Here is a 15,827-nt window from a genome sequence, read left to right on the forward strand (position 1 = left end):
CAACAAGAACAGCTTCCTCTGCAGTGAGCCTCATCAACAAGAACAGCTTCCTCTGCCGTGAGCGTCATCAACAAGAACAGCTTCCTCTGCCGTGAGCCTCATCAACAAGAACAGCTTCTTCCCCTCTGCAGTGAGCCTCATCAACAAGAACAGCTTCTTCCCCTCTGCAGTGAGCGTCATCAACAAGAACAGCTTCTTCCCCTCTGCAGTGAGCCTCATCAACAAGAACAGCTTCTTCCCCTCTGCAGTGAGCCTCATCAACAAGAACAGCTTCTTCCCCTCTGCAGTGAGCGTCATCAACAAGAACAGCTTCTTCCCCTCTGCAGTGAGCGTCATCAACAAGGCTCAGGACCCCCACTGTCCAAAACTCTTCATACTTGTTCATTCTTCACTGATGCCCAATTGCACAGCCCTGCTAAATATTCCATCCCACTGTATTGTTATTTTTATTCGAATTAGTGTATACTCTGCCATATCATGCACCATTGTACAGCCCTGGCCTATGTTATTTTATTGTATTCTACCTTTTATTTTATTCTACCGTAATTGTCTGTCTGTTAATATTGCAATCAAATTCCTTGTATGTGGCAATAAAGACCTTTCTGATTCTGATTCTGATACAAACACACACACACATAGACACACACACCTTGTGTTACTCCAGGAAGTGTGGCGTCCCCCTCACAACCTCTACACACACACACACACACACACACACCGACACCTTGTGTTGCTCCAGGAAGTGTGGCGTCCCTCTCACAACCTCTACATACACACACACACCGACACACACACCGACACACACACCTTGTGTATCTCCAGGAAGTGTGGCGTCCCTCTCACAACATCTACACACACACACACACACACACACACACACACACACACACTTGTGTTGCTCCAGGAAGTGTGGCGTCCCCCTCACAACCTCTACACACACAAACACACACACACGTTGTGTTGCTCCAGGAAGTGTGGCGTCCCTCTCACAACCTCTACACACACACACACACACACACACACACACACACACACACACACACACACACACACACACACACACACACACACACACACACACACACACACACACACACACACACACACACACACACACACACACACACACACACACACACACACACACACACACACACACACACACACCTTGTGTTGCTCCAGGAAGTGTGGCGTCAGGGTCCAGGGTGCATCCCTCACCACCTCGTCCACGTAGCGACAGTGTCTCAGAGCCTCGTATCGCTCGTCCTCCGTCATCACAGTAAAGCCCTTGTACTTATGAGTCAGCTCATCACTGCACACTGACACACACACACACACACGCACACACACACACACACACAGAACAAGAAATTAGCCATGCTTTCAATACAGTAGAATTGTATATTATTGTAGGTATACTATGTAACCATAATTCTAATATGGTTGAAATTATCGGTGTGTTTGTGTGTTTGTGCGTGCATGTGTGTGTGTGTGTGTGCCTGTTGATGCTCATATGAATTTTGTGTGTGTGTGTGACACAGTGGTGTAGTGGTTAACACTGACGCCTCACAGCAACAAGGTCATGGGTTTGATTCCCGCTTGGGAACCAGGTTGCCGCGTTGCCAGGTACCCAGATGGGTATCTCCCGGGCCTTTCTGTGTGGAGTTTGCATGTTCTCCCCGTGCTCGCAAGGGTTTCCCCTCCAGAAAGAGATAAACCCAATGGAAAAACAAGAACAGATCGCTAATGCTGTCACGTCCCTGACGAAGATGGACAGGAACACTTGGATTGGTCCCCAGACGGGCCCACGCCACAACCCTACTCCCGGCTGCCCTTTAATTTTAAAATCGCAAATTCTAGGAGTCCTTCTGCGGGCTCGAATGATGGTGACTTTCTTCCTCTGGACCATAATGTGCATCAGTGTCTGTCTGTGTCTGTGTACTCTGAGAACCCTAGAAGCTCTCACTAGTACAAATTGTACTCTCAGAATCATTATGTAGTATGAGAGACTGTGGGCTCGATCCACAAAGAATGGATTGCACGATGCTAGTTGCACCCTTACAATTCATTATGAATTGAAAATGGGGGACCCTGATGTAAACAAGAGGAAAGACTTTCTCTGGTCTGCATCCCCTTAACAATTGTGTGTATTGAGCCGTACTGTATTGTACCCATTCTGCAATCTGTTAATAAAATTTTCATTCAATCAATCACCGCGCAGATTGTAAGTAAGGGTGGAACTAGCACCGTGCAATCCATTCTTTGTGGATCTAGCCCTGTGTGTCTGTTTGTTACCTACCTCCTACGATCAGGTAGGTGTTGGGGAACAGGTTCTTGGCCTGCATGAGGGCTCTAGCGTGGCCCGAGTGGAACAGATCAAAGATGCCGTCGGCGTAGACTCTGACGGGCCGGTCCACTGAGAACAACACAGAACACCATGCATAGTAAACACAACAACAACACCATGCATAGCAAGTGCAACGACTGTAATCATCCCTATACAGAAACAGAACCAGCTTTCCTTTGATTAGTAGGAAGAGAGTTGTTGAAGCAGTTTTTTTATCAGTCCTGGACTATGGTGATGTAATTTATAGGCATGCTGCTGCGACCTCAACTCTTAAATCCCTGGACTATGTCTGTCACTCTGCCCTCAGATTCATCACTAATGATAGATACGACACTCATCAGTGTCCTTTATGAGAAGGTTGGTTGGTCCTCTCTGACGGAGAGGCGCAACAAACACTGGTATTTGTTAATCTTTTAAGGCCCTTATTGGTAAGCTACCTCCTTATACTACATCATTATTGGAATGTAATTTTGGAACCTATGGAACCTGTTCTAGTGACTGGCTGGGCCTTAGGTCCCCTGAGTTTGCTCTGAACAGGGTAAATCTGCATTTCGCTATGATGCTCCTCTAGCTCATGGAATGAACTCCAACAGTCCTTAACGCTTGAGATTCTCCCCTTTGTTGCAGAGTTTAAAACCTTGATCTCCAACATTTGCCAATCAAGTTGTACGTGTTTTAACTGATTTGTTATCCTTGCTTTTTTGCCTCAGCTTGTTGTCTTATTGTTATGATTTCATTTGCTTATTTCTGTATGTACACTCGACGTGACTATAAATGAGGGAAACCTCAGTTGCTTTTCACTTTTTAGTCTGATTTCGCCTCTTTAGAGTTTAACATTCACACACTAACGGACAAGGTTACTGCATGGCTGTCAAAACCCTACGGTGGCGCATGTTATTATGTCATAATGCAGACGCTGTTTGTTCAAATATTTTCATCTGTATTAGGCTCAACTCAAGGAGAGTTGAGGAAATAGTGTTGTTCACTAGAGGTCTGTTCTCCTCCAGGTGATGCCATCCGGCGGAGGAAGAGGAAGAGTAGCAGAGGGAGTGATGGGAGCAGAAGGAGGCCTACCAGGAGTCCCTCTGCGGGCTTGGACGATAGTGAGTTTCTCATGAGGAGCGCGACAGTCACAACTGGTCTCCCGTGCAAAGATGGCAGGCTCTGTCAAAGTCTAGAGAGAAAGAGATGAGAGAGAGAGAGAGAGAGAGAGAGAGAGAGAGAGAGAGAGAGAGAGAGAGATGAAGTCAGATTCAGCAGTATCAGACTCTGCCGTATGTAACTCCTAGCACTGTTAGAAAGTACGAGGATGGGGCGCTCAGGTGGCGTAGCGGAGATTGCGTTCGTCACCAACGCTGGAGACGCTGGGTTCGCGTGTTCAAATCCAGCTCCCGGCGTTGTCACCAGCTTGGCTGGCCGTTCACACTAATACAATTGGCAGTATTAGGGGGTGGGGAAAGCTGGCGGGTGGGTCCTGGGCGTTGTGGACAGCGACCCCTACAGTTCGGTCGGGGCGCCTGCACAGCGAGGGTAGGATCTGGAGAGAGGTAGTGCGGCCTCCCACACGTTACACTCTCCCAGTGAGAATCTGCACGGCCAGGCTGGCTGCCGGCTGGCTGCACATGCGTCGGAGGAAAGCATGTGACAGTCTCCGGCCTCTCGGACCAACAGTAGGGGAAAGTGCGCAACAACCAGGAAGGGGGTTGGGAATTGGCATAACGACTAACCGTGGGATGGGAGAAAATCGGAAAAAAAGGAGGGGGAAAAAAGAGAATAAAAAAGAAAAAGTACGAGGAAGAGGAAGGTAGTAGAAATCTCTCTCCCCTGAAGGGAGACAGCATCCCTCTCCCCCCTCTCTCTCTCTCCCTCCTCCTATCTCTCTCCTCTTTCTCTCTCTCTCTCCTCCGCTCTCTCTCTCTCTCTCTCTCTCTCTCTCTCTCTCGTGTCCATTACTGTACTGGTCAGACATTAGGCCACTTCTATGTCAGAACTATTGACTGTGTGACAGGCAGGGCTGCACTCAGCGCTATTGATCCCTCTGTCTGTGTGTGTGTGCATGCACGTGTGTACTGTAGCTGTGTGTGTGTGTGTGTGTGTGTGTGTGTGTGTGTGTGTGTGTATACACGTGTGCATGTGTGTGTGTGTATGCTTGTGTGTCTGTGTGTGCAGGTTTATATAAGTGACATAAGGAATGTTTAAATTGACCAATTAACACATCTCAGAGATGTTGGGCAAAGATTAAATAGATATAGTTATGATTAAGTAGGTATAGTTATGACATGATTTCCTGGACTAAACCAGACCAGTCTGTGGAAAATAAAAAAAACTGGGCTTCAATTGCAGCTAGAATCACAAAAGCAGAGATGGAGGCAGGCTGTGCAATGAGTTTACTGAAATGTTTGGTTGCATTTTATTGTCGTTATACTGCCTGACGATGGACTGTCAAAATTAGTCATTTGTGTATTTGTGCCTTATGTTTATGAGATTAACAAAAAAAACATCTCATGTACACCAACAATATGGGAAATGTGCTTACTGTATACAATGTGAATAGTTACAGGGATACCTTTAGTCGGTTATTTCTCTTTACCGGACATTTGGCGGAAAAGGTTTCTAAATGTGTCTTGTCCCCTGAAGCAGCATGTTAGCTTTGCTAGCATTGTACATGGAAAATAAGGGGCAGAGCTACAGTAGCCATAAGCTTGGAGCTAGCTGTGCCGGTTTCAATGTTTAATGCTAACACGGATGTTGAGACACTCTGGGGAAAGGGAAGGACACATGTCAACACACTCATGAAATCAGGACATGTCCTAATTTGGTTGACAAAGAAACAAGGACATGTTTGATGTCCTGATCTTTCCGAAGAGCTATTTTAATCAAAAGTCAAAGTCAAAGTCAGCTTTATTGTCACCTCTCATAATGTGCAAGACATACAGAGACATGCAATTGCGTTTCCCCCTTCCCACGGTGTATATTAAAAACAAGATCTAATATAAACATAAAGTAACATAGTACACATACACACTATAGTGTATAGTGGGTTAAGGTTTGGATTACGTCAGGGTTAGAATTAGTTAGGGAACGAATATAGTGTCTATATATATATATAATGTCGCCACGTTTCACATAAACAATGACACTGTGTCCTTGTTCGACCTAAATAACTGCAGATCGCTAGTCCCGCCTACTTTAAAATTGTGCAATTCAATCTTATCGGGCAACAAACCGAGGCTAAATCCAGCGTAGATCTTGCAGGTGGAGCCTCCCGGAGGAGCCACACTGATATACCATCTGTCTGGTATCAGGGACACTCACTGAATCTCACAACCAGAGCAGATAGCAGAGGACTGGCGGCGCGTGGGAGGTGGATGCAAAATGAAGATAAACAATATCTCGGGAATTCATTCATTCATAATTGATTCACTGAGATATACGCTGATGATCTTATGATGAAAGGGTACATTTTGATGGACTAGATAACGACTCGAGGCAGGCCATAACATGTAGAAAGAGGAAGGAAACACCTGCTTGTGGTGGCAACCGAGAGGTACAGCGTACTACTATCCCCATGACAACAGATGGGGCAGAACAGAGCTGCAGAACATGCATGCAATAGAATTGACATTTGTATTAAAATCCATATCAGTGTTTAGTTTGATGGGTACGGTAGTTTAGCTAGTACACTTTAGAAAGGCACCTGTATGTTATGGCCTGATAACATGGTGATAGAAACAAGCCCTAATGTAGGGCTGGGAGGTCAAATTACATTTTATTTTAAGATAAGATATAAGATACATTTATTGATCCCCTAGGGGAAATTCGGGCATCATAGCAGCAGGGGGGAGGGGAGGTACAGATATGGGGAGGGTAATAGTAGATAGATAGACATAAATATGGGCAATAAAATGTTATCATTCTGAATATAAAAACATGGGAAAAATAAACAGTGTAAACAATATAATTCTTTAAAGGGGCAAAAAAAACAATGCTGATTCATTTTGCACATAATCACACGAAACACGTCCAAAAACTCTAAACGGTTTAGTTTGACTCCAGGAGTACCGCCTACAGAATATCTCAATATAGAAATATGAGACAAATAAACAGTGTAAACAATATAAAACAATGTTATATAAGTTATAACAATATCATACGTTGACGGTATGACATTTCATGTATTTCCTTTTGTAATATGATTGTCATGGTGCTTTTTCTTTCTTTTTTTTTATCCACTTTTTCTCCTCTTTTTCTATTTTTCTCCCATCCCAATTCCACTGTGCCAATTCTCCCCTCCCCTGTCTTGAACATTGCTTGCATATGCCCCCCACTGGCCGGTTGTAGGGAGGATAGAAGCCTTGCATCACGTGTCCCCTCTGATACACGAGGAGGCAGCCTGTCACATATTTTCACCTGCCAGTGCGGACTCTCATTGGCGAGGTGTAACGTGTGGTTGGCTCACACTACCCCCGCCATTTCCTGTCTCTGCTGTGCAGGCGCGGTGCTTTTTCTTTCAAAAGGAGTAATGCTTGTGGTGGGGGGCGAGTGTACTCACCACTAGACCAAGACACCCTCTGTTAAAAACACAGCAATACTATGATGATACCAAGTTAGGGTTAGGGTTAGTTTAAGGTAACAGTGTAGTTAAGGTTAGGGTTAGGGTTAAGGTTATGGTTAGTTTAAGGTAACAGTGTAGTTAGGGTTACGGTTCTGGTTAGTTTAAGGTAACAGTGGTTAAGGTTAGGGTTAAGGTTAGGGTTAGTTTAAGGTAACAGTGTAGTTAAGGTTAGGGTTAGGGTTAAGGTTATGGTTAGTTTACGGTAACAGTGTAGTTAGGGTTACGGTTATGGTTAGTTTAAGGTAACAGTGGTTAAGGTTAGGGTTAGTTTAAGGTAACAGTGTAGTTAAGGTTAGGGTTAGGGTTAAGGTTATGGTTAGTTTACGGTAACAGTGTAGTTAGGGTTACAGTTATGGTTAGTTTAAGGTAACAGTGGTTAAGGTTAGGGTTAGTTTAAGGTAACAGTGTAGTTAAGGTTAGGGTTAGGGTTAAGGTTATGTTAAGGTAACAGTATAGTTAGGGTTAGGGTTAAGGTTAGGGTTAGTTTAAGGTAGGTACGGTTAGGGTTAGTTTAAGGTAGTTTAAGGTAGGTACGATTAGGGTTAAGGTTAGGGTTAGTTTAAGGTAGTTTAAGGTAGGTACGGTTAGGGTTAAGGTTATGGTTAGTTTAAGGTAACAGTGTGGCTAAGGTTAGGGTTAAGGTTAGTTTAAGGTAACGGTGTGGCTAAGGTTAGGGTTAAGGTTAGTTTAAGGTAACAGTCTGGTTAAGGTTAAGGTAATGGTTAGTTTAAGGTTATTATACATTCAAACTTTGCCTGGGTCTCATGCACTCTTTCACGAGCCAGCGCTTGTCATCGTCATGACAACGTTATCAAAACCCTATTCAGCCATCGCTGTACAGAAAACTATGAATCATTATGCCAGGAAGCGGTCTTTCAACTCCTGTCTATCTGTCCTATTATAGCTCTGTGTACAGTAGCCATACACTGTAGTGTTGCTGTTACCCATGATTCCTTGGGCAAGGTGAGAAGGGGGAGGGGCTAACAGACAGTGGACAAAGAGCAGACGGCATGGCGCGGCTTAGACTGGCTTACATGGACCAGACGGGACCGAGCGGGCAGCCTATCGGCATGACCGCCGTGAGCGTGCCCAGTAGAGCCCACTGTGACCACAAGCTGTGAACATCTGGCAATAAAGAAGGATTAACTGGAGAAATAAAATGCTAAGAACATGACACTGACTAAATAACAACAAATGGAGAGAGAGAGAGAGAGAGAGAGAGAGAGAGAGAGAGAGAGAGAGGGGGGGGGGGCTGAGAGGGAGGAGGAGAGGAATATGAAGATGGATGAGAGCAGACATTAAATATGAAAGGCAGAGAGTCTGCATGAGAGAAAGAGAGACAGAAGGGAAGAGAGAGAAAGAGAGACATGTACTGTAGAGAGGGAGGGAGACATTATCAAGCCGGAGGCATCGCCCCGTCCCTCTCTCTCTCCCCTTGTGCCAGAGCTCCTTCATCAGCAGATTTACATCAGGGTGCCAATGTCCGCCCTCATGAAGACACACACTCACACACACACACACACACAGTCCACTCAGCATTCTGAACGTCTCCCAGGGGCACATGGTACAGGGAATCTATTTCGTAACAGCAATGCTAGCATTCCTCAAATGCCCCCTCCCCTCCCCTCCCCCCCTCTCTCTCTCTCTCTCTCTCTCTCTCTCTCTCTCTCTATCTCTCTCTCTCTCTCTCTCTCTCTCTCATAAACATGAATGCACAAAGACATACAGAAAACACCCTACCGTCCGTGGATGAGGACAGGTGTGTTCAAGCTCCTCCATTTTCCCCAAAGGCTCATGGGATACGCCAGTGGTCCCTCTGTCTGTGACTCAGCACCAGCCTCTCTCCTCCTCTTCTCTCTCTCTCTCTCTCTCTCTCTCTCTCTCTCTGTACCCCCGCCCACTGTCCCCAGTGATCTCCTCCACCTCCACACCCCCCACCCCCGTTCTCTTTCTCTCTCTCTCTTTCTCTCCGTTTGGCTGGGTGATCCCTCGCTCAGAGAGCGGCAGCAGCAGCAGCAGCAGACAAGTGCCTGATGAGAACTCTCGCCATGGCGACGGAAAGGAGGAGAGAGCTCCAAAAGGGGGAGGGACATGCAGGCTCCAATCAGAGAGCTGCTGCAGCAGTCTTATTTGCATACGGGGTCGGGATTGGCTAAACTGCCCATAGCACCATCAGGGAGAGATGGCACTGAGCATCACTGTATTTTTAATGGTTTGGGGGAATGTTATTTATTTCAGTTTCTTTTCCTTTTCAACATGATTCAATTTGTATTTTTTTTTATTTTGATGAATAATAGACTAACCCGGTAGTATTTGGAAATAATTTCTAAAATGTTTAACCTGCTCAAAGTGCCAGATGGGACAGGACAACAAAAGGAATTTTAAGGAGAGGATTTTAAATGTCATTTAATCACCGTAAGTATTTGGACAGTGGGATACTTTTTGTTGTTGTAGCTTTGAACTCCAACACATTGGTTCGAGTGCAGTCAGACTTTCAGCTTTAAAAGGATATTAATTCCATCCTGGATCTTTCTTGTTATTTTTAGAAAAAGTGTCTTTACTACAAAGTAAAAATGAGCTTACCGACAGCTCTACACATATCACCAGGCCAGAGAAATAGCCCTAAACTACCACACACACACACATGCTTCTGGCTTCACAAAAGGGCAAAAAAGGGCGGTGTCTGACAATACGGGTCAAAGGTCGCCACTACTACCAAAAACACAAAGGGAGTGGGGGACTGGTTATTCCATTACCAGGCACGAGAGAGTGGGAAGGTGATCGAGAGAGAGAGAGAGAGAGAGAGAGAGAGAGAGAGAGGTATCAGGAAAGTTTACTTAAACCCACTCATTGTAGCTCTTTGAGATTGAGTGAAGGGTTGAGCCATGTGGCATTATGACATCTGAGCCACACAGAGAGTTAACCCTTTCACTGCCACACGACAGAAGGTTAACCCTTTACTATCACACTACCGACGGGTTAACCTTCTGTCGTGTGGCAGTGAAAGGGTTAACCTGCTGTCGTGTGGCAGTGAAAGGGTTAACCGTCTGTGTATTGTCGCAGTGAAAGGGTTCACCGTTTGGTAGTGTGGTAGTGAAAGGGGTCCATCTTAAGTCAACCCCATGTGCAAAGATATATAGCTAACTAAGTCTACTCTGTATAATAGTCCATATACTGAGTCTTAATCTACCCTGGTATAAGTAAACAGAGTAATCAAAGATTATCAATCAATATAAGAAATGCATATCAAAATAAGACCTAAGATGCTAGTAAATGAATGAGTGATGATGAGTGAGTCCTTGTTCAAGGTGTGCCAGAGTCCATACAGGGTTCAGTAGATAAGAGTCAAACGGTTCTTCTAACGGTTCTCAAGTCCTATGGGTAACAGTAACACTTTAAAAAATAGTATAGTATAACTTGAGATTGTATAATATAGCATTGTATAGCAGTGTACATAAAGACCCAGTGCCTCATCCGTAGCTAACAGTGTATTGCACTATCACAGGACCTAGCATGTCTTACCATGCTCTTGTAAAACTCATGTACATATACCTGATATTCCCTACTTTGATTACTTGTATTATTGCACAAATGTCGAATTCTCATCTTATTGGATTCTTATTATTGTATTATTGTATTATGCACAATTGTTGCGGGCAAGACCCCCCCGCATTTCACTGTATACTTGTATGCCGTGACAAATAAAACTCTTAACTTGACTTGACATATATGTCCCTATGTCATAAATGTCATGTATGTTGTGTATGTCATAAATGTCATGTATGTTGTGTATGTCATAAATGTCACTATGAATTGAAAAAGGGGGACCCTGATGTAAACAAGACAAACGTCTTTCTCTGGTCTGCATCCCCTTAACAATTGTGTGTATTGAGCCGTACTGTATTGTACCCATTCTGCATCTGTTAAATAAAGTTTTCATTCATTCATTCATTCATTCATTCATTCATTCATTCATTCATTCATTCATTCATTCATTCATTCATTCATTCATTCCTCCAGCCATTGGCCAAGTCAGTCCTTGCCCACGGTTGTGGAGCCTGATGGCTACTGGCACAAAGGACTGACAGAGGCTGGCACAAAGGACCGACTATTTTAGGGTACTAAAAATGATTTGACAAATTAACCCTTTCACTACCACACTACAGAAGGTTAACCTTTCACTACCACACTACAGACGGGTTAACATAAACGTAAAGGGATATTACCGATTATTTGGAATCCTGGCCCTATTTCTTACTTGCCAATGGTGTTGTTGATCGGTAGTCCTTTCTCAGCACAATCCATGCTGTTCCTCACACTAGCTCCTTATAGTTAGCTACAAACCAATGCAAAGTCAATAGGTTCAAGCTCTTGTCTGTATAAGCTGACTGAGGACAACTGACATCCACTCCACAGAGCACACAAAGTAGATTTCTGTTGTCCTCGGTCAGCTTGTACAGACAAGAGCTTGAACCTATTGACTTTTTATTGGTTTGTTAACTGTTCTGAAGGGCCAGATTAACATTGAGAATCTACGTTTTATTGTTTTATATAACTTGTATATTATTTATATATATAAGCTATATCCCTTTAAGCCTCCGTTTGAATCAAAGCATTATTCGCTTTCCTCATTGGATAATGCCCTTGACGTTCGCGGCGCCAAGGACCGCGCCCCTGAGACAGGTTCAAAGGCGAGTCTGGACAAGTTGGGACATGCCTGGTGCCAGCGCATTGATTCCAGACAAGAGCTGCGGCTGGGCACTAGAAAGCCCTCTAAGTATATATATCGTGGAAGGCGCGAACAGTAGCAGCTCGGCGTTCGTGTGTGAAGTAAGAAGTTCGTATCGGTTCGATCTAATGCAGTAACGTGAAGTTCGTCCGGAGTAATGCAACAGCAGTAGCTGCATCTAGCGTCAAGTTCGACCTAACTTAATGTGAAGTAAAGAGTCGTCATTTAGTGTGAATCGTATTACAGCAGTTCGTTCGGTGTGCAGCATTAACAAGCAGTTCGTTCGTTTAGTAACTAGCATGAACCTTAGCAAGTGTGTGTGGACTTAAAGTAATTAGTGCCAGCACACGAGGAGGGCCTAGTCGCAGAACTATTGGACATGTGCACATTGGAACCTACCGCGGCGATATTGTAGAACCATTATTGGTTGGATTATAGTGATTGTGGAACGTAGTACCGTGGAGAAGAGCATCGTTAATACCCACTGTCGTTTGGATTTAACTACCTTGAAGATCTTACCTCGGGCTAGCTTCGAGGACGAAGCTGGCTGGCTATCATCATTGCTATCGAGCATTGGATTACAGCTATTACCTTGTTACTGAGCACTTGGATTATAAAGACCGGCTCCGTATGAGAACCCCTTTTCTTCAAGTGAACAGCCTGAGTATCCGTACCTTCTTCCTTCCTCTGGAGCTTACAACTCTGGGAGGATATCACCTGTCTCCAGCGGTACCCTCGTTTGCCCCCCTATATTGCCATCCCACGCCAGGCGGCGTTTGGTCTAGTATACCTAGCTTAGGAATGATTCATTCCCACTGACTTTGCTACTCGCTGACTTTCTCATATTATTCGCCATAAAAGAGCGACCAAGTCATTCCCATTTGTATATTGGCTGCATAATAATAAATACTGTAAATGATATCTCCTTGTCACCGTGCCGTCTATTCTGAGTGTCTGCCATATTTAACTGTACTGTCTGGCAAGTAATAATAATAATATGTAGTAGTGGTTTAATCTATCACAATCTTTAATACAGTCAGGGTTTTGTAACCCCTCAGTTACATTAACTATTTGCTAACTATCAGCAGCTAGTATGAGGAACAGCATGACTTGTGCAGAAAGGACTACGGATCAACAACATCTTTGTTAAAGTAGCACATAGGACTAGGGTTCCAAAACTCTGAAACAACCCTTTAAACCAAATAAAAATCATATTTCATATTTGGTTGCAAATCCTTTCCAATTGATGACTGTCTGAAGTCTGTGACCCATGAGTGTTAATTTGTGAAAATAACTTGTCATTCCTGCCTGGCTCCTAACAGACCTTCAAGCAGATTGATGACAAGGGAATTCCAACCAAATATGAATTATCTTTTAATTAATTAAATGTATGTTAATTTGTCCAGTTACTTTGGTCCCCTAGAATGGGGGGACTATGTATAAAATGTAAATAAAGTGTATAATTCCTACATGGTTGACTGGATATGGATGTAAACACCCGGTCCCTCACATTAAAGTTGGAAGTCTGCACTTTAACCTCAGCAATTGTTCCATTTCAAATCCAATGTGAGTACACAGCCAAATAATCTATATATTTCACTGTCCAAATAAATACCAGACTGCACTGTAGCCTACTTGTCTGTGATTGACAGCTACCTGACATTATCTGAATTGTCCTGAAGTGGTAAACCCTATGAGTCTGGTTAAATAAATAATAAAACAAGTTTTTCCAAATACTTTTTGACTCACTAATTAAAGGAAAAACGATACCGACCTGGAATACAAATGTCCTCACATTTCAAAGACTGGGTTAGGGCTGATTAACATGTAATGCCAGCCACCCATTGAAGAAACCACAAGATTCCTGTGCCAGACACGTTCTTCATGGACAAGGACAAAACATGTGGCCTGTCCGCGTGTACCGGTTCCGCAACAGTAAGTGACTTCCGGGTAGGCCTGATTGGCCCCGACAGGCACGTGATGCGGCAAACTCAGGACGCGCAACGAGGCTGCTGAGAGCTGTCGCGCGGAAATAGGCTGTCTATTGCCATTCTCTAACACAAACTCTAACCTTAACCAGCTCCTTAACAGCGCCTAAACTTAACCGTTCTAACCTTAACCAACTCCGAAACAATGCCTAACCTTAACCTTAACCATGCCTAACCTTAACCATAGAAAGAATATTGCCATTCTCTAACACAAACTCTAACCTTAACCAGCTCCTTAACAGCGCCTAAACTTAACCGTTCTAACCTTAACCAACTCCGAAACAATGCCTAACCTTAACCTTAACCTTAACCATGCCTAACCTTAACCGGCGAAAGAATACATGTTAAAAAAAAAATCACGTTAAAAAAAAAAGATTTGATGGGATTCGAACTCACCAACAACGGACCGCAGGATCGCAGGACCGCTGCTCTGCGAGGTGAGCTATAGCGCCGAATGAGAGTCATGGCGTATTTGGACGGTTACGTAATTCCGTAAGGGCTCCGCGGAGCGTGCCGCGCGGCAGAGAAAGTTGCGCGTCACGTGCCTGTCGGGGCCAATCAGGCCTACCCCGGAAGTCACTTACTGTTGCGAAACAGCTACACGCGGCCTGCCCAGCGGGGACGAGCCTCATGTGTGGACAGACAGAAAGGGAACCGCCCACACTGCGTGATTACCAAACCAAGCCGCATTTCTCGGAGATGCTCTCTAATTGGCACTGACTGACGCTCTCTGATTGGCCACTGACGCGTTTGCCCAATCCGTGACGAGCTGTGTCTTTGCCCATTTCCACGTCAAACAGCCTGCAAACTACCTGGCGTTCTATCGCCATGCTCTAAGACAAACTCTAACCTTAACCAACTTCGAAGAGTGCCTAAGCTTAACCAGTGTAGAAACAGGCGTCGGCCAATCAGAGAGCGTCTCCGAGAAATGCGGCTTGGTTTGGTAATCACACGCCCACACTGTATAAACCATAGATATATATAGAACACTAGATAGCTTACCCGCGCTGCCGGCCAATGGAGAGCGACGTCGTCGTAGGGCGGCCATCTTGCCCCAGGCAGCTCAGCTGCGTTATTACCAAAGGTAGCCGCATTTCTGGCAGACGCTCTCTGATTGGCCGACTACAGTTTCTACACTGGTTAAGCGTATAATTTTTTATAATAATAATGCAGGACCTGTTGCAGAGGTCTTTATTTGGCATGCAACGACACTCAATGTTTTAGCGGTACACACAGCGGTTAGTTTAGCACACACACCGGAACACACATGCATGCATTGTCTCTTTAGAATCGCCGATGCGATTCGTCTCTGCGATTAACCCATCCCGTCGTCCTTCCCCCCCAAGGGCAGCCGGGACCAGACAGGCGTCAACGTGAGCCGCGCCAGGGGACCAATCCAAGTGCTCCTGTCCGTCTTCGTCAAGGACGCCACAGCGTTAGCGATCTGTTGTTGTGCATGTTTTTCCATTGGGTTTATCTTATCGGGGGGAAACCCTTGCGAGCACGGGGAGAACATGCAAACTCCACACAGAAAGGCCTGGGAGATACCCCACCTGGGTACCTTGCATCATGGAAACCTGGTCCCCAAGCGGGAAGCGAACCCTGGACCTTCTTGCTGTACGGCGACAGTGTTAACCACTACACCACTATGCCGCTTAGGCACTCTTCGAAGTTGGTTAAGGACAAGGTTAGAGTTTGTCTTAGAGCATGGCGATAGAACGCCAGGTAGTTTGCAGGCTGTTTGACGTGGAAATGGGCAAAGACACAGCTCGTCACGCTATTGGGCGCACATGTCACATGGCCAGAAACGTCTGCCAGAAATGCGGCTACCTTTGGTATAGACGCAGCTCAGCTACTGATAACATTAATGTCTATGGTGCATGTACTATTTAAATAACCATAGATTGCTCAATTCTTTACCGATTTTCAAACGGGTTGGTTTGCTATAAACATCAAAGATGTAGTTATGATACTGCATACTGCGTCTTGCCAGAAATGCGGCTACGAAAAAAAAATAACGCAGCTTAGGCACTCTTTCGAAGTTGGTTAAGGTTAGAGTTTGTCTTAGAGCACCCTGATTCCAAACTCTACCCTTAACCAACTTCGAAAGAGTCGCCTAAGCTTAACCAGTGATAAACTAGGCGTTAG

General features: G+C 44.8%; 1 protein-coding gene across 1 annotated transcript in view; it reads right to left on the minus strand.

The window, feature by feature from the left end:
• pcyt1ba (phosphate cytidylyltransferase 1B, choline a) overlaps positions 1-8,800 on the minus strand; it is a gene marked incomplete at its 3' end in the record, with an annotated part of 46,641 nt that extends 37,841 nt beyond the window's left edge. Inside the window, exons 1-4 of the mRNA XM_084325983.1 lie at positions 8,703-8,800; positions 3,422-3,521; positions 2,300-2,416; positions 1,168-1,319 (exon numbers count right to left, since the gene is read on the minus strand). Coding sequence (XP_084182109.1) covers positions 1,168-1,319; positions 2,300-2,416; positions 3,422-3,521; positions 8,703-8,741 — 408 coding nt within the window. The 5' untranslated portion in view covers positions 8,742-8,800. The remainder of the gene's footprint in view (positions 1-1,167; positions 1,320-2,299; positions 2,417-3,421; positions 3,522-8,702) is intronic.
• Positions 8,801-15,827: the final 7,027 nt, after the last annotated feature.

Source organism: Notolepis coatsorum (genome assembly GCF_963971535.1).
Source record: "Notolepis coatsorum genome assembly, chromosome: 12".
NCBI classification, from domain to species: Eukaryota; Metazoa; Chordata; class Actinopteri; order Aulopiformes; family Paralepididae; genus Notolepis; species Notolepis coatsorum.